The sequence below is a fragment of the Trachinotus anak genome, unplaced genomic scaffold, assembly GCF_046630095.1.
Source record: "Trachinotus anak isolate AG129_WGS33_773 ecotype Australia unplaced genomic scaffold, CSIRO_AGI_Tana_v1 ptg000011l, whole genome shotgun sequence".
Lineage (NCBI taxonomy): Eukaryota > Metazoa > Chordata > Actinopteri > Carangiformes > Carangidae > Trachinotus > Trachinotus anak.
The window spans coordinates 26972321-26991387 of NW_027273862.1; the positions used below are offsets into that span (position 1 = coordinate 26972321).

Consider the following 19067-nt stretch of genomic DNA (forward strand, 5'->3'; position numbering starts at 1 on the left):
CAGACCAAGCCTTACAGCCAGTCATCATCACATCACACACTCAGTTTGTTAATATCAGCTCATTTCAAGTGTCTGGCCCTCACCCTGTATTCGTCCTCCTAAAAAAAGGACAACAAACTAACGCTGACACACTGCCACCCATGCTGCTTTTAACATCCTGAGCTAATAGACATCATGAGTCAGTCACATGAGCAACAGCTCAGCCTGAGCTGGGTTAAAGTGCAATCCTACCTTCACAGTAAGTAGAATCCCCGTGGATGGAGGCATAGCCGCTCTTGCATTCACACTCTGCTTTAGTATTCCGGTTTTTGCACTCTGAGTTTTCTCCACAAATGAGTCCCTCTGCGCAGAAGTCATAACCTGAAAGAGAGGACGAAAGGAAGCCTTGATTTATGTCGCTCTTGAAATTTCACTCACTCAAGGCAGTGAAAAATTGTGTATGGATCTGCGCTCGCACACGCACGCACACACACGCACACGCACGCACGCACACACAGTGTACAGAAGTAAAAGCGGACAAATGCACAAATGAATAACCTTGTTCCTGTCACCCACAACACTGTGGATGACAAGAGGCCTGATGCATAAAGTTTATGTCTGCAGCAGATTTGGTGCAAAAATAAAGTTTTAACATGTGCACACACGTAAAATCATCCATCCAATAATAAACTGCTCTTCTGGTGTTTTGTGTTAATGTGTTTAGGGAAGTTGTATGAATGTGCAAAAAAAACTGAAATGACAGTGAAAAATGACACCAACACTAACTGACCACAAGAATCTCCACTTTATTCAGCCAACGTGTCAGTGGTTTAATCATGATGTTTACAGCACTGCCTTTATATACACCACAAGATGGCTCAGTCTTTATTAATTATCCTATGACTACTAAAGGATGCTGCACTTCTATCACAAACATTTCAAAATAAATGCAAACAACAAAAAGCTATTTAATAACTTTCATTGTGAGAGAAAAAAAAAACTGAATAAAATACTTCTGTATGAGCCTTGAAGCTATGAATAGCACAATGTGGAAGCTGTGTATTTAGCTCTCATGAGACACCATGCATATGTCAAAATATACTGTAGATACACCAACCTTGTCTCCTAGATACTATATTTATATAGCAGTAATAGTAGTATAGCGCGTTAACGTAGTATAAAGAGTGACAAATTCCACGTCAGGAGGAAGATCAACAAAAGAAATATCACACAGAGTGGTGTTTGATTCCCATGTGAAAGTAGCAGTTTATGTTGTTTCTTTTATTCATGACTGTTAGACAAACATAACCATGTTGTTATGATTGTAACCATGACAACAGAGATTGTCCAATCTTAGGGAAGAACTCAAATCAACATCTTTTCCTAAACCTAACCAAGTGATAACCATTTATTATTGTAACCATAGAGATGAAGGTCCGGAACGCTGCTGCCAGTACACTTTGGGGGCTATTTCAGGAGACACTCTGTTATCCCTTGTCTTTCTCTAACCTCAACCAAAATGTTTTTAGTTTTTTACCTTAACCTAAGAACACATGTGACTCAAGAGACAGTTCCCAGAAGCTGGTTGCTACAGCCACCAGGAATCAAACCAAGACACTCTGTGGTGTCGGACAGGAGCTTTACCTCTGCACCAGCCGTGTGCCTCAGTGCCAATCCTTCTCAAAACTGAACCAGACTAGACCGAGATCCTGCACATGCACAGAAATGTGACATGACAGAACTGAGAATCAGTCTGACAGATAAGGAGGCGGACAGACAGACAGAGAGATGATTTGTCTCCTCCTCAGTAGGTATGAGCTGATGTAGTCCATCATGTCCTGTAATGAGTGACAGACTGGCTGCACATAAAAGCCCTGAGAAACAGGGAGCCTGGGGAGCCATTACTGAGGAAAGAGCTGTGTCTGCATTATCTGTCCTCTCACGCCAAGCCCTACAGAACGGTGTGTACACGTTTACAGGACTGATTACACATGGAATAAAACACGTGAGCGTGCGCATGCATGTGCATATGATAAAACAACAGTCCTGCTGCAAAAACTAACTCCACTTTTCTCTGCAGCTGTGTTTTTGATTTGCAGTACACAGAAATCAGTTTCTCACTTTAATTTTTTGATATATATTTTCTTCGTCTTCAGGAAAACAGAGGGGTGTGAACACTCTGTGACAATTGCGTAATTACCAGTTTAACTGAACTAGCATGACTCTGAGGACCTAACAGTGTTGCACATGTAAATTTCAGAGTGATGGCAAAGAACTGAGTCACATAGTGGAGAAGAGGTCTGGAGATGATTTGGAAATAATGAGCAGCTCTACGTTTTAGCGCCTGTGGGTGTGTATGTAACAAAGAGTGAGAGAGAGAAGAGAGGGTTGTAGGGAAGAGGCACTGTGACTCTAATCTTTAATTGTTAGTTCTTACAGTCTAAACTCTTCTCTCGCCTACTCTCCCCTCTTTTACACTCTATACTTTTCTTCTCCTCCCCTCTCACCTCCACTTTGTCTTCTCCTTACAATACAAGTTTTATTCTTCTTTAATTCTTATCTTCTTTTTTCTTTTCCTTTCCTTTTTCTTCATCCTTCTTCTTTCCTTTGTTCTCTCAGCATACCACGTTTTATCCTCTCTTCCTCTCCTCTCATGTGGTTTATACTCTTTACACACACTCTCTCTTCCCCCCTTTCTTTTCAACAAAGCAGGTCTAAGATTTTATATTTCCTTGCCCCCTCCCTCCTTCTCCTCTGCTTGCCATCTTCTTCTTTACACTCTAAACCTTCTCCCTCTCTCATCTTCCTTCTCGCTTTCTCTTTCCCCTACTCGAATCCTGTCTTTTCCTTCTCCTTTAGCTGCTTTTCATCTTCCTTTCCTCTGACTATGGTAAATCTAAGGCATGCTGCTTATCTTACCTAAATGAGAGCGCAATTTCCCTCGCTCAGAACCTGCCCCAGGTTTCTTTTATTATTGCTCTATAGCTGACAGCCTCCTACAGTTTGTTTATTCAATGTATTTACTGAATTACCGGTGGCTATTTACCCTGTAGTACCTCCCTGCCAAAGCAGCGGGGTTCAGGCAAATTGGCATAGCAGGTGCTTTATAGCAGACAGACCAATCTGCTCTGATAGGTATCCAAGCCAAGAAGCATTCATACTTGGTGTAAAGGGAGGGAAACAGTTATTGCAGAGGCACAGCCTGAATCAGCATCCGGCAGACGGGCTGTATTTACTCCTCACGGCAGCAGGGGTTTGGTGCATGCATGTCCAGGGAAGGAGTGATTTGTGCAACTGAGGAGAGTGAAGTAAGAAGGAAGAGATACCTCTGCAAACATTGCAGCATCTGCCGTCTGGTAAGATCTGGTCACTGATGGTGCAGTTGATCTCTGGACAGGTTTCGGTGACTTTCACCATTAGGCCGTTCTGGAAGGACAGGACAGAGGCAGGACATTAGAGTTTCAGTGCAGTGCTGAGATACTCTGCAGGAGGATGACCAAGTGATCTTAAGAGTAAATGTTTTTGTTTGTTTGTTTTTTTCCATACAGGTTAATAATTTTTCATTTGTGAATATCATTTTGGACAAGTGCATGTTCATACAATTCTATTCACATTTCAACCTTTGAACCAATCAAAAAGACAGAAAAAAATGTGAGAACTTTCCTAAAGTTAGAAAAAAAACAAAAAAAAAAACCCCATTCCTTATGGTGTATAGCAGAAACGTGTATCCATTCCATCAATCCAGTTTTTACACATATTTGGGGCTAACACGGGTTACATTAGTGGTCTTTGGGTGGCCATGCAGCTTTCACCAAAAACTAAAAGCCAAACCAGTCTGGGTCTAATGTGTCTTAAATCTGAATTTCTTGAGTCCAACATCTTAACTGGATTAAATGTGTTGAATGTGACATAAACCATCCAGTCAGACGTGTCCCAGATGAGAGAGGGTTAGAGTCTCAGTTTTTCATTTGCATCAAACAAAGTTTTCTGAGCAAATCGACTGCATATGGAAACCAATTAGAAAATAACATACCGACACTACACTAAGGTTTTATTCTAATGAACATGGTCTATAACAGCAATATTTTACTGCAAAGGAATTAGCTCTTACAGAAAAATGTTAAATTCAGTGTTAGACATTGTGGCTATAAAAAGTCAAATAATGTGCCTGTCTCTGAAAGCTGGCTCTGTTTTCTTGAGAAAAAATAGTCAATCATTATTTGAAGGTCTTTAATTGCATACAGAAAATACTTGAAATATCAAACTTTCATCTTTTACAATCCCACAAATCAAGCAAACTATGACCCTGTTCAATATTTTAAAATTAAGAAATATTCTCTCACCTCACATAAAGACCTGCATGTGGAGCTGAACTTTGTCTGAACCTTATCATTTGAATGTCACAAGGTCATGATGACACCGCTTTTGAAATGTATTAAACCACACCGACAGTTAAAAACATGTTTTCAGATTTTAAAATACTCCTGAGTTGCTTAGGCTGCCATGACAACAGAGGAGGCAGAATGTAAAGGCTGCTTGTGCTGCTCACATTCGTAAGGAAGGCATGAATAAAGACAGCAAGTAAGATGCAGATATGTGCCACAAAAGAAGGGAAACAAAGGTAGATAAACCTCAGTGTCATCTTCAAAACAGACAGCAGACACACAGCAGCAGCAGCAGCAGCAGCAGCAGCAGCAGCAGCAGCAGCAGCAGCAGCAGCAGCAGCAGCAGCAGCAGCAGCAGCAGGCTGGGTCTGTCAGAGCTCCAGTGGTCTCCGCAATGCCTCTCAAGGTGTGAAGAATCAACTCAAATCCCTCAGACATTTCTTTCCTTCGGTGATTTTCTAGGTAAATTCATTAACTTCTTTTTCATTTTTTAAACACTACAGTCGCTTTGCGCTGTGAACCTTTTATCAGTAACATCATTTTATAATTAAGTAATGAGAATTTTCATCATGAATGAATCAGTCTTTGAGTTAATCCATTAAAGCTGCACTAATCAGAATCTTTTACATTAACAGTGTCTTATGTGAAAGATGTCCATTGTAGTGATGAATCCATAGAGAATTTGCAGTGCTACAGAACAATTTAGCTTCTGCTGGAGCATTGTTTTGGCTTTAAGGCCCGCTAAGTCCACTCTCATCAATGCTCTCAGTATCAGCAGAAGGCAGACGTTTTTGATGTAAAAGCTTTGATAAACCCACCGTAAGCTACCTGTCCTGTACTAAACAGCAGACAGACAAAGTAAGAGCCAATAGCTGTCGACATTTTTCTCAAGAGTTGGTGCAGACCAAAGCATCACTGAAAGGAGAATGAATGCCAACGTTGCTCTGTGTCTTCTTGACAATGTTTGCTCACATAAGTTCCCAGAGGGCAAGGTGTTGTCTTCACATTGCTTGTGTTGTCTGCAAAACCTAAAAATGTTGTAATAAAAGCAACAAATACTCATGTTTGATAAGTACATATTTAGTATATTTGCCTAAGACATTGGTGTTGCTTTCCACCGCTGGACACAGCTCTTGGTGAGTAAAGGAATGAAGTTTAATGCTGAACTTGCATCATTTCATCTAGACTGGTAAGTAAACAGCTGCTAATTCTAATGCTGGCTATGTAGAAATAGCAAAACTTATAAATAGTTTTATCAATTTTAATAACTGTTATATCAACTAATCCACTTCAGCACTAGTATTATTACTCTGTCATCATGTCAGGCTGACATGATGAGGTCAGCATTATTGGAGAAGAACTCCACTGAACAGTGGAATATAATTCAGCAGGATTTTTCATTTATCAATACCAGGAAATGAAATAACTAATTCCACTGAGTTTTGATGTGCCACCATCCCCATTTTCGATTCTTATCATTACAGAAAAAGGGCCAGTCTGATAGTTTTCTCTATGAGACAAGTGACAATAAAATCATCTCAGTTTATTGGTCAGAGTGTCTGAAATGAACTTGCTACAAGAGCAGAGAAAGATCTGTACTAGTCTGCAACTTATGAAAAACAATTCGCAGCAACTATATCTTCACTTTACGCAGCAGCTGTGATTGGAGCATGTTTATTTTTTGACATTATTTTCCACAGAACACCAGCTATCACACTGAAAGCACCTTCCAGCAGAGAGAAACACTGTAACTGTGATGAGATGCTATTCCACATCTGCACACAAGAGATGGTTTCATTCTGAGAAGAATAAAAAACCAGTGACTATCCCATGTTTCTACAACAAGCTGCAATTTGTCCAGCAGCCAACCAGCCACTTAACTGCTGTTACTTGATGAAATTAGTCCATAAATGCAGACTGCAAAATAAGGTATTCAGGTGACTGAAAGAGCCTCACAAGCCACTCTCATCATAAATGAAAACAGTTTCAGTTTCTAACTGGGTCTGACTATCTTTGCATTCCTATCATGTCAACATTTTATTGATTTGTTTCATTTTTGAGATGCAGAGACGCAGCCACTCTGCCAATCATCAGTTGTTCTGTAAAACTATATTTATACACAACTATGGCTATAATTTGGCAAAGCCCCAAAGAAGCTATGCAAAATTTCATATTGATATTTGGTGATTTTACAGCACACAATTACACGCAATGACAATGTTCTGTACCAATGCAGGAAGTCGTGTGTGAAGACATAGAGGCTGGAGTAGGGGCTATAGTTGTGTAACACACAACTTTCATGCTGGGGGCTGAAGTCTGGATGTTTTGAGCAAAATGTATTCATAAAAAATATAAATGATATAATCAAAAGAATTATAACAAAACAGAGGCTTTACAAACAAATAAAAAATTCATTCTTTAAAAATCTGCTCTCCAAGTTAAATCCTACAGTACCTTACAGGGGGAAAACTCTGATGTGTAAATACAAGAGCACAACACATTCTCCACTTTTTGGTGGTAGTTATTTTGAGTTGCTGAATGCTACTTGTCAACAGAGGGGACATGGCACTGAAATGAAACCAGTGGTTGCCTGGAAGGTGCAGTAGCTAACTAGCTAACTAAAAACTGATAATATGCTTTGGAAAATGAAAACTACTACTAAATGAAACTACACAGGATGTGTAATCAGTGGCCTAAAACCACTAAAAACAGACCTTTAAATTAACTCAAATGGTTTTAACTGTGGACCAAAATGATGATTCATTTCACACACACCATCTAAAAATAGCTTAATGTGGCCCTCTCTCCCTCTCTCTGTCTGTCTCCCTCATTTTCTCGCTTATTCTCTCCAAATGTCAATGCATATATTCACTGTTGCTTTTCTCACTTCCCACCTCTCCCACTGTGAGGGTGAGAGGACAGAGAGATGGTCAGGAAAAGGAAGGTTACAGCATCGAATCAGTACCAACCAGAGACCTGTAGAAACCACCCGAATATACACACAGTCATGTTCACATGCTTGCACACACAAATGCTGAAAGAGCAGAGATTTATGGGCTGTCATGGAATCGAGCGCTGACACTTGAGACCGCTGAAAGCCTCAAAATAAAACATTTTTGGGTCTCTTCTAAAAATAATTCGTCCACAAATTGGTCATTTAGCAGCGTTCACATCCAGGATTAAAGGATGGCTGTAATTGCTGGAAACAAAGCTTACAAACAGCATAATGATGTTTCTAAGTCTCTGAGGACTAATAATGGATGCAGGAATCCGCTGTGTGGCTCTTTGTAAGCAATTACATGCATAAAATGCTAGTTTTCTCCTTAAAAGATATTTTCTCTCTTTAAAGATAAATGGCCTCTGAGTAAAGAAAGCTCACCTCTGTTCTATATTGAGCTGGAATAATGACTTTAATTATAATCCACACAGTGATGAAGCTCCAATTCAAACCAGGGCTTCGTTCATAAGTTATTCTAATTACCTGGCCATCTCGCCATTAGAGAGGAGAAAAAAGGCAGATTGAACAGATTGGTGGAGGGAGGGAAAACTAATAAGGCCTGCTGGATAATTGAATAACACACCAGAGCAGTCCACCACACACAATCTTTACACATTTACGCTGAAAAAGAAGCCCTGCATGGTGATCTGATTGCAGAGCAGAGACTAAATGCTGGAGAAAGACATGTACAATGTAAAAAAAAAAAAAAAAAAAGGTTACCTTGCATTCCCTGCAGCTCCTGGATAAAAAGTGCTGGCCTTCAGAGAAGGTCTGGCCCATGTAAGTACATTTTGCTGTAGAGAAATAGAACATAGCAGCTTCAATATCACACTATTATAAGGTAAGTACAGTCGCTATGAAATACCAGAAATGGAATATTTCCTCAGCTAATATCAGGTCCTGTGGTACTTTCAACAACAGAGAAAAATGCTTTTGAGTTTGCCTGCGAAAAAGAAAGAAAAAAAAGTTTCCAGCCTGAAGTTCTGCACAGTTAATTCTGTTAGAAACAAACTTGTTCTTGGCTAGTATGCATAAGTGGAGAGGAAATGTATCAGCGCATTAAGAATACAACAGAGGAGACCCTTCTACATATTCCTCTGGCAATAAAGCAGAAATAGCAAATGAATCATATGATATGAAGTCCTGCTTTTCTCCTCTCCAGGGTGCAAGACCGTGGAGCGCTCAGTCGCAGTTCTGGAGCGCTGCTGCCTCGTTCGTCTGTGCCAGAGCTCTGATGTTCACAGGGGAGGAAGAGGAGGAAGGAGGAGTGAGCACAGGGATGGAGGGAGGCAGTGGAGGGCTGGAATTATTCAAAGACGGGCTATACTTCAGGGATTTATTGTTTTTGCAGCATAGCAATAGAGACACAGTTGTTCGTGGCTCTGTGAGCAGTTACCAGACCTGTGTGCTTTATACTAGAGATGCTGCTTCCATTTCAGCTCCTATATGAAAATCAGGCTATTGTGATCTTTGCTCTAGCAGATGCTTTACTCTGGTTTCATTGTGCGAGCAGAACATCAGCGACCAAAACAAAAGGTGTGTTGTTTGTATCTGCAGTGGTTGTGGTTGTACTAGCAACTTCAAAAGCACAAACTACTGTGCTACTGGTAATCTGTTCCAATGCGCAACGCAACCTATGTTTATGTTCTTATGACAAGCAAACCTTTGCAGCTGTGCGAATAGTGACTGTCTCACTAGCAGAGAACAAGAAGTGGCATGACACTGTTAAGGCTTGGTCCCATTACATTTCTCTTCTATGAAACGTATCTCCAACTGGCCCTGAGAAAGGTTGTGATGTCACATTATCTGCTGCGGATAATAAATAAATATTGATGAGAGCAATCACAAACTATATATGAGAGCAATGCTGTTTCCAGTCTAGTACTGTGATAATGTGCAAAACATGGTGAAGAGACAAGTTAGAGTATTAACTTCTCCATTTCCAAACACAGTGTATCAGCGTCTGTATTGGTCAACAGAGGACATGTGCTCACTCAAAGCTGAATGAAGGTGAACTCTGACCTGCAGCAGGTGATCGCAGTGGAACAGGAAACACACGCTTGAATTTGTCCATTGTTGAGATGAATGGGAGGAATATTCATACACCGGAAATGTATTGAGCTTTTGCCTTCATACTGCTGCTACTCAGTTTCACACAGAAGTAAAAAAAAAAAAAAAAAAGATTCATCATCTGCAACGATGACTGTTGCTAGCAGATTTTTATTAGCTGCAGCTAGCTTGGGTAAGCTAATGCTTAAACTCCATGACCTTTTAACATTTCCACTAGCATTACTCTGAATTCTGGAGATAATACAAGGTTACTAATGTAGGCAGTGGGCTTCTTAGCTGGGATGCTAATGTTTGCAGATTACATAACACGTAAACACAGTGTTTAATCCATAACTTACACTTTTTCTCTCGTGTTTGTGGTTTTGGAAAGGCTAAAAAAATGATGCCACCCTACAACCACCACCCTTGATACGCTGACTCCTGACATACTGACACTGTCATTATCTTGTATTAATGTCCTTACATTTACTGGATGCCATTCAGCAACTGACCTGCTCTGCTGCCTTTATTACTTCACCATCCAGTCAAAATGATTCAATCATCACTGCCCTAATAAGGTCAGTTCCACCTTGTCCTTAACTGTCTAGACATTGCAGATCTGTCTGTCTGGGTATTTTCCAGGTCGAAGTTAATTCTGATTTGAGTCTGCATGAGACGAACATGTTAATCAAGTTGACACTTGGTGTCTCACTAAGTGAATTTCTGCATGGATACACTCTTTTGCAGTTGTGCTAATAATTTACTGTCCTCTCCAAAAAACAATACAGCATCAGTCTTTTAATAACTTAAAAACTTACAAAGAAGTGAGATGTTCTACTGCCTAAACTTCATTTAATGTTTCTTGATTATATTGGATGTACTGATAAAACTAAAAGGATCATAGAGAAGGATTTATTTTTTAAGAAAGCAGCTGTGAAGTCATCATATCATTTTTAGCTCTGTTTGTTAGTTTGCAGAGAAAATACAAACCAAAGTAGTGATATTCAAATGGTGGCAGCCATGGTGCCAACTGAGCATCATGAAGGTTATTTAATTTGTTTTACCAATTTATCTCATCATCATGTATTTGTGACTGCTGTGCAGAAAAACAAATGATCAGCCAGTTAATTTACTCTGAGCCTGTTTGTATGGTGTGGAATATTAGTTTTCTGCCTCCTGCTTGTTCTAAGCATGTGTTGCGCATACTTACGTCTACACTTCTTGCAGCAGGTCCCATCGACGTGTACCGGCAGAGAGTCCTCTGAGCAGTTTGCTGGAGGACAGAAAATCCTGCGACATTCCACCACACCATTCTGCAAGAGGATGAATTTCTTTAATTCTCTCTCCTTTCTTTTCTATCACCAAAAACATGCATATATCAGTAGCAAAAATCCAACACTCAGTCTGCACATACAACTTTAGCCTGTGGCACTGCCGAAAAATCAACACTGATCATGTCTCCTGTTTCCCCCCATGTCTCAATTTACATTTGTACAAGCAGTCATTGAACTTTACATCTTTGTCTGGAAGCTAACACCTTCTTTTCCAAAAACCAACCAGTGAATGTACAGACAGGTGAAAAAAATGAATGTGAGTGGAGACACAGGATGACAATGCCCCCATCCATAGGGCACAGAGGGTGAGAATGACGTGAATCACATGCTGTGGTCTTCACAGTCACCGGATCACAACCCAACTGAACACCTATGGAATATTTTAGACCGATGTATTAGACAGTGCTCCCCACTATCTTCTGGGAATGATGTTCATCCCTCCAGTAGAGTTCAGACATATGTAGAATTCAGTTCAATTCAATTTTACTTGTATGGCACCAAATCATAACATACATTATCTCAAGGCACTTTACAAGGTGAGGTCAGGACCTTGCAATATGATGGAGAGAAATCCAACACTTCCCACAATGAGCAGCACTTGGTGACAGGGTGGGCAACTGTCTGCCTTGACTGGTTGGGTTGAGAGGAGAGGGGAGGGGGGCAGGAACAGCTGTAAATACGGTATAACAATAATAATAATAATAATAATAATAAGCATAATCATAATCATCATCATCATTATATTATTATTATTATTATTATTATTATTATTATCATAAGTACCTGGGCACATCATTGCTGTTGCCTAACTTTAATTTGTTACCTGTTTATTTATAACACTTTACATGTTTCGTCCACTGTAGCTTAAAGGCCAACCCTAAATGATTAATGCTCCAGCAGTGCTGGCACCATGCAAACCACCCAACTGCTCAGAATCCTACATTCAGGACTGCACTCTGAAACTGAAAGTTATCATATTTAAAAAAAAAATTATATTGTGATACAGTCAGATAACAGATTCATCATTGAACACTGGGTTCCCAATACTGAAATTGAACAACCTGCTGATAGCAGGTAGTTATTCAGGCCCTGAAGGACTGCCTTCATTTTTGAGTCTGATACCTCTCCCCACATGCGCCTCTTCATTTCATGAGTCATCGGAAATGGTTCCCCCAGGATGCTGCGGTTATCAGTTAATGATATGTCCACGGGAGGAAATCAGACGGACTAAACTCCACCCTGTGCTTGATGTGCAATGATGCAGCAAGTCTAATTCCCCAGGGCTCAGGATGGTCTGATTCAACACATTTTAAAGTCTGGCTCCTATGTATGAGTACAGGCATGGATGCTTATTAGGTGTTGGACAGGAGGCAGGGAGAGATGATGCAGGGCCTGGGAAAGAGGGAGGTGTGATGGAAAAGCAAGTTCAGGATGACAAGTGTTGAGATGGAAGACGATTGCAGTGTTTTATCATCAGTCTGTGATGTTGAAACTGTTCCAGAGGTTATTTTGTTAAAAATCTTGTCAGGTGTTCCCTTGAATGTTACTATTTTTCTTCTGATTTCACCTGATACATTGCAATTTTTTTATCTTATTAAGTCATTTTGATTTGTATTGACTCCCAAAATTTCCATTTCCTTTATAAAGTTGAAAAATCTGCATAGATCAAATTATTTCAATCTGTTTCAGATAAAAATCTATTTGGAGGTAAATATTTCACTCAGTGAAAAGTAAACATCATATAACTTTAACAAAGAGCTGAAACAAGCTCAAACTTAACATGATACTGTTGGAGAAAACCCTTGGTGGCCTAGGGGTTCACACACCCTGACCCTCAAAATCCATTATTCTCATCTGGTTCACATCTGGCCATTTCCTATCTCTCATTTTCCTGTCATCTCTCGACTGTCAGACTCTGCTGTCAGACAGTGTGGAATAAGATGATTTAACAATCTTAAAGGGGAAGAAAAAAGGAAACTTCTAGATACTGACCCTAATTACAAGAGAATTCTTTATAACAAGTTGACAGGTTGAAATTTCTTACAGTAGATTTTTTTTTCACATTTTCCAATTTTTTCACAAAATAATACTTCCAGGGCTCAATAATAGATTGAAACCCTCAAAATGATGGTTATTTTTCATAGTGCGATAGTTGAAAGCCAATGTCTCATCCTTTGATTTTTGAGGATGAGGGTGACACTCACCTTACATGCACAGTTCCTGCAGTTCTCGGGCTCCACCCACAGCTCCTTATCCCGGTACACCAGGCCGTTGGCACTGCACGTCCTCTCACAGTGACAGCCCTCCAGCTGGGTCAGCCTGGACTCAGCGTAGTTCAGCTGAGGACAAACACAGAATCAAACACAGAGTCACCAAACTACATCAAAAGTCTGAGTGTGCACACGGGTTAACCCCTCAGCCCCACCCCCTCACCCTCTGGCGCTCCCCGGTCGATTTTCACAGAGAGCTGCTCCACCGGGAGCTGCTCATTAGAAGAGCACACTGAAGAGTTAGTGATCATCATTCAGCTCATGCTCCAGACCTCAGGCTATGATCTACTGAGAAATGACAGACAGGACTGACAGTGCCGATCCTGCCTCTCCCCTCTTCTTCTTCAGCTTATTTCATGATCAACACTCTCTCTTGACAAGTGATGCATCTTTGACTGACAAATGTCACGAGGCAATGTCACAGGGATGAACACAGAGGGTGGGTTGCACCACAATGATGAACTTTATAACAGGATTTAACAACCCTGTGTCTTTGCACGTGTTGTTTATACGACCAGTTTGTTAAATTGTTATGCCAAATATGTTTCATGAGGAACATTTTTCCCACCTGGATTATGTTCAGAGCCAGTTACGCACAGAAGTCACTGGGTGGAGGTCAGGGTGGATGGAGGGTATGCAAAGTGCAGGACACTGACAGTGGACACTGCAGTTGGAGTTTATATATATATATATATATATATATATATATATATATATATATATATATATATATCTGTCATAGATCTATAAAAAATACAAGTAACTGCCTGAGCCATATATAAACAATCAGAGGCCTGTTTGAAAGGTGCAAAGGTGGACGAATTCTAAAAGGTCCAATTGATCTGAGCAGCATAGGTCAACTCGGAAATTGTAGGTCCACTTAAGACACTCAAGACTGTTCTGCCGCTCTGCCTCCGCACCCTCTGGTCCTCTGAGACCTGCCCAGGCCAAAGTGTCAGATGGAGAGGACTCGCTACGAATGATAGAGGCTACTCAGTAAAAAAGAAAAATGCTGGATGTCACTAAGGCTTTTTACTTCATTTAGAGGAGTCCCGGCTGGCTGCTGGAGAGCTGTGTGAGCCGTGAGCAGTGGGGATGTGTCCTGTCAAAGCCCCAAACAAAATGTTTGAAATGCAATTTCAAAGGCTGGGAGGCTGCCTTGAGGCACCACAGAGGAATACCTTTCCTGTACATCGTGAGAATCAAATAGCACAGTGATACCGCACAAAGGAGTGAGAAGCTAATAGGCATGAACCTCCTATGGTTGATACATGAGGCTGAGAGCACAGACTGTATACAAAAAGGCTGAGAGACATGAGTGAAATAATAAAACAATAGCTCAAGACAATGTAGAAACAAAGGAGGGCAAGGGAAAAGGTGCATTTATTACCTTCAATTGTTTTGTTTCTCTGTGTGTCTGAAGGAAACATCAAATAGGTATGAATACATTTCTATGAAATGCTGGGGACCAATCAGTCTTGGGCCACTGAGCAATTAATTAGATTTTGTTTGTAATTCAGATCTGGGCCGTCTGCCACCAAGTAATTATATTTTAGCTGTAACAATGAAACAAACGCACTCTGAGACTCCAAAAGCTGATCAGAGCCTCTTAGTGATGGTAAAAATGTGCCTGGATTTACAGCAAGTAGGGGGATCGTTTTATCTTAGCCTTCCTAACTCAGCCTGAATGTTGTAATACAAATGCAGTGAAGAGAAAGTGAGAAACCAAAGTTGTTGTAAGCAACAAAATATCCTGAATAACCCCTTCCAGATAATTCAGAGGGGTTCTCAAAGATTACCAGGGAGCCTGGAACATGACAGGGAAATTTACCATTTTAGGGCCCTGTTGTTTTCACAGGGCCAATTCTATCTAGTAGCTCCCCTGCATCAAGGAGGAGTTTATTTGAAAGCTCAAAAATCAAAATCTGAGGATTATTTTCACTGGACCATATATTAATGGATCATTGCGCCCATAATACCACTGTACCATACCACCTCTAGCAGTAAGTAGCCATGCATGACCATTTGAGATAAAGCATCCGTCTCTGACTTTGCAGACAACTGTTTATTGGGACTATTTCTTTGGTCGAAGGTAGTTTAAAAACTGTCTGGAGACCTCAACAAATAAAACTGTGTGTAAAGGGGCCATTTGTAAGTTTTCTCTGCCTCTGAATGTGGTTTCTTGATGGGAGCGGGTGGTTGTTGTGGCCATTGTTGTGTTTACAAGACAAGAGGCTATAATACGTCCTCTGAGCAGCGCTATGTCCTCAGGGCAGATTGGAGGCTACAGTGGGATGCTATCAGAAAGTGACGAGAGCTAGTTGGTTAGCATGCTAACTTCAGTAGAAGAAAAGATATGATAGAGGCGAGAATTAACATTGGTGTTGCTTTCCACTGCTTGAGACAGCTTTTGGTGAGTTAAGGAATGAAGTTGTTGTCAGAAAAGATATATTTCTACTAAAGTGTTTTGGCATTAACATGTTTGAACACACTGGTAGGAAACATGTCAATGCCGCCATGCTAATCCACGCACACACAACAAGGCTTACTGTCATTTCACCTCGCCTTGACACTCCACATCACACATTCAGGACCAAGCAATTATTCACCTCATGCTGAATTTCTCTACTCCTCGCAGCATAAAGGCAGAGAGCCATTTATAGCTGGAGATGACTGCATCCTCCCTGCTGCAACTCGTATGAGCAATGAGGTCAGGTGGCAATGGGTCGAGGTGTGTTCATGTGAAGGAGGCAGCGTTGGCACAGCAGTAGGGTAATGTTCTTCATTTCACCCTTATTTACACCAAAAATTATTCTATAGCTCACCCGCCCGCTGAGATGTCCTTGCTTCATTCACTCCCACCTGATAGCACTCACTCATGCACGCAGAAGTGCACACACACACACACAAAGGCAATCTCACACACACACAGTTATGCAGATGTGTGGTCTTATAATGGTTCAAGCTCTCCCCCGTGGCTCCAGGGCACAGTGCACATTGCCTGTTAGCCTCCTGCCGTGCCGGTGGAGTCGACTGACACCTCTATGAACCCTGTATGTATCTGTCCTGTGTGTGTCTGTGTGTAAGTGTGGTCCACAAAAAAAATTATCTCTTGTATTTAAAATGACAGCACCAGCAGCACAGGAAAATAAACATTATACTATAAGAAACTTTAACATAATATATACAACAGTCATATTGCTTCTTGTACCAGCCCTGCATGTGCTAATAAAAATGTAGCTTCTACCGAGTCAGTAAAGTGTATACTGTACTAAATTGTCAGATTTACCTGGATTTCAATAAGTGAAGGTGTGTAGGCTAGTTGTGAAACAATTTACTCATCACAATTCTCTGGAAATAAAATGTTTAATCCCATAGATTATAATTAATCAGAGAATAGCAGCCAATGACTTGAGCAGAAGCTTAACCAATCAAAGCCAATCAGGAAAAACATGAGAAGTGAGGAAAAAAAAACAGGTAATTGTCTGATTGCTGTTCCCTTTTACCTGCACATTAATATCTTCTATCTTTTTTTTTTTTTTTTTTGATTTGAGTCATAAAACCACTTCTTCAATCCTCACTCACTATAATAACTGACAGAACAATCAGATTTTCTCCAGACAGATTAAGGTGCATGTTCATTTTGTTTTTGTTTCCTTACAATAACGTCTTATCTTTTTTTGGGCACTATCTTGTTGATGACTTTGGAGGAGAGAGAACAATGCCATTCAGTGAAGGCAACAGAATCAAAGGATTTGGCTGTCTCCAGCAAAATAAGAGAAGGATGTAATTTATTTATAATTTTATTTATGTATTTATCTGTTTGTCAGGCTACAACTGAGGACGGTATTAGTGGCTCTTTTAAGTGTAATTCTTTCATTTCCTTTGCTGACATGGTTGCCAAGATGATGCATTTTCATTGTTTTTCTTTTGCCAGTCAAGTCTCTGTGAATTCCAGTTTTGCAGTGTTTTATACTGTGTTGTTTTGCAGCCAGGTGAGCTGGTGATGGTAGTTTTCTGTCTGGAAAGCTGTTCTTTGCTCTTACCTTCAGGGTCATTTTGGCCAGGAGCTCCTGAAGGTCCATGATGCCTTGTACCAGGCTCAGGAAATCGCTGCAGGTCGGACAAGCTCAACGGAGGAATAAAGAAGCACCAAAGCAGAGGAGAAAAGGGCAGGGAGAGCAAGACGGAAGCGTTTAGTGAGGAAATAAACAGAAGAAGAAAAAAAGAGCCTGACTGTATTTATTTGAACACAGCTCATGGTGGCCAACAGCAAACAAAAGGGAAGCCTCACACATCTGTTTACTCTTTGTCTTAGGCTTGTGGCTGGTGTTAGTATCAATAATAAAGCGACAAGGTGTGATTACATGCCTTATTGATCAGCGACAGACACAGTGGCACAGCGGTGACCTTGTATCTTAATCTGTTTGACAGTAAACAGATGGAGAAACAAGGTGGGGAGAGAGGAGGCTACACCGAGTCTGAATTACAGCAAAATGAAGATTACTGGAGTGAGAGGAAGAAAAAATAATAGAGAGAGGCTTTGTCTGTGATCAGCAGAGAGAGGTCACTACCAGATAACACATAACTCATTACAATCCAATTTGATAATGGCACACAGTAATGGGCAGGGTTCATTTTTCTTTCTACCTTTGCTCTCAGTGTGTGTTCAGAACACTATGTATGATTGTGTCATCATGATACTTACTGCGGTTAAGGTTAGGACACTGTGTGATGTAGCCGTTGGGAGCAAAAATCAGCTTCACATCCTGGATAATGCCCTGGCAACACAGAAGGAGAAAGCAGAAAGACACAATGATACATACAATATCTGTATTGACACTCGTGTGGTGGAATCAAAACCCTTTTATGACAGACTCATCATTGCCACCAGTAGAGCCACGCCACGATCATGGTGAAAAAATATTAAAGGTCCCATATTGTGCAACATGAGATTTCAACATCTATTTTTATTGTAAAGCAGGTCTAGATTCTATATCAATACTGTGAAAGTATCAAAGTACTCAGTCCTCACAGAAAAAGCACACAATCCGTGTTCAGAAACGAGCCATCATGACTTCCATAATTTTGTGATGTCACAACTATATAGTCTGTAAGGACTCTTATTAATGTTCGTTATTTTGTTATTAGTTAGTTAATTAGTGATTTATTTTGTATAGTGCATCTCAAACTTTTCAGCTTTTAATCTTTTTAACACTATGCTTCTAATGATCATTGGATAACTTTTATCTTGCTGTTTTAAGTTTCCCGTTGTATCAACTGTGTAACTTTATGAGTTACACTTTGACTGAAAACCAGCTGTTATTGTAGCTGTATGTGTGGGCTGCATGGACAGCCGATCAAAAAAGAGGCTGCGAACCTCTCTTCTGATTGGCTGATTGACATATTTTTGCTAGATCTCCAAAGAGAAGCCTGACAGAGGCAATATAACTACATTGACATGGGTTTTGGCACTTAAAACTAAAAATATATCTTCTTATAGATATAAAAACTTCAGATAAAATAGAGGGTAAGTGCTACATCTGGGACCCTTAAAGGACACCCTGTTCTTCCCTGCCCTTTAGAAGAATCGGTTTAGTTTTGCTATAGTCTTTGGTGAAAAAAAAAAGGAAGATTTGATCACTAAAAACAAGGATTTTTCTGAAGATTTCCTCCTTATTTAATTGTACCCAAGTTCACTGTTTTCATTTCTGAGCTGAACTAAAAAGCACTCAGTGTATACCTCTGTCAAGGCTGCACAATCATCTAAATTTCAATAAAAGATCTGCATCTGGACCGACATCTGCAGCAGATTGCATACACTGATTTGCAAACCAAAATCTACACTTGGCCTAATAGCATGGAAATCTTGAACTATAGAAACCTAACAGCAGCTGATATTACCATAGGTTTGCCTGCTTTTTAGAAAACAGCTATTACCACAATATGCAGACAGCATCCATTCCTTACTGAGCGGAAGCAAATGTATTCTCCATGTAACTAAATGGCCTATAACTGAGTGCTCTCTTTTAACAGACTGTGTGTCAGTCAC

The 19067-nt window shown here is 40.3% G+C and overlaps 1 protein-coding gene across 6 annotated transcripts in view; it reads right to left on the reverse strand.

Moving 5' to 3' along the window:
- LOC139628098 (protein kinase C-binding protein NELL1-like) overlaps window positions 1-19067 on the reverse strand; it is a 245478-nt gene that overhangs the window by 145449 nt on the left and 80962 nt on the right. For all 6 annotated transcript variants that reach the window (XR_011692683.1, XR_011692684.1, XM_071489463.1 and 3 more), the window contains 7 exons: window positions 17724-17796; window positions 17062-17144; window positions 12950-13084; window positions 10622-10724; window positions 8083-8156; window positions 3306-3405; window positions 232-360 (listed from right to left, as the gene is read on the reverse strand). Coding sequence is in view for 4 of the 6 variants with exons in the window: in XM_071489463.1 (XP_071345564.1) it covers window positions 232-360; window positions 3306-3405; window positions 8083-8156; window positions 10622-10724; window positions 12950-13084; window positions 17062-17144; window positions 17724-17796 (697 nt within the window). In the remaining 2 variants the exon portion in view is untranslated. The remainder of the gene's footprint in view (window positions 1-231; window positions 361-3305; window positions 3406-8082; window positions 8157-10621; window positions 10725-12949; window positions 13085-17061; window positions 17145-17723; window positions 17797-19067) is intronic.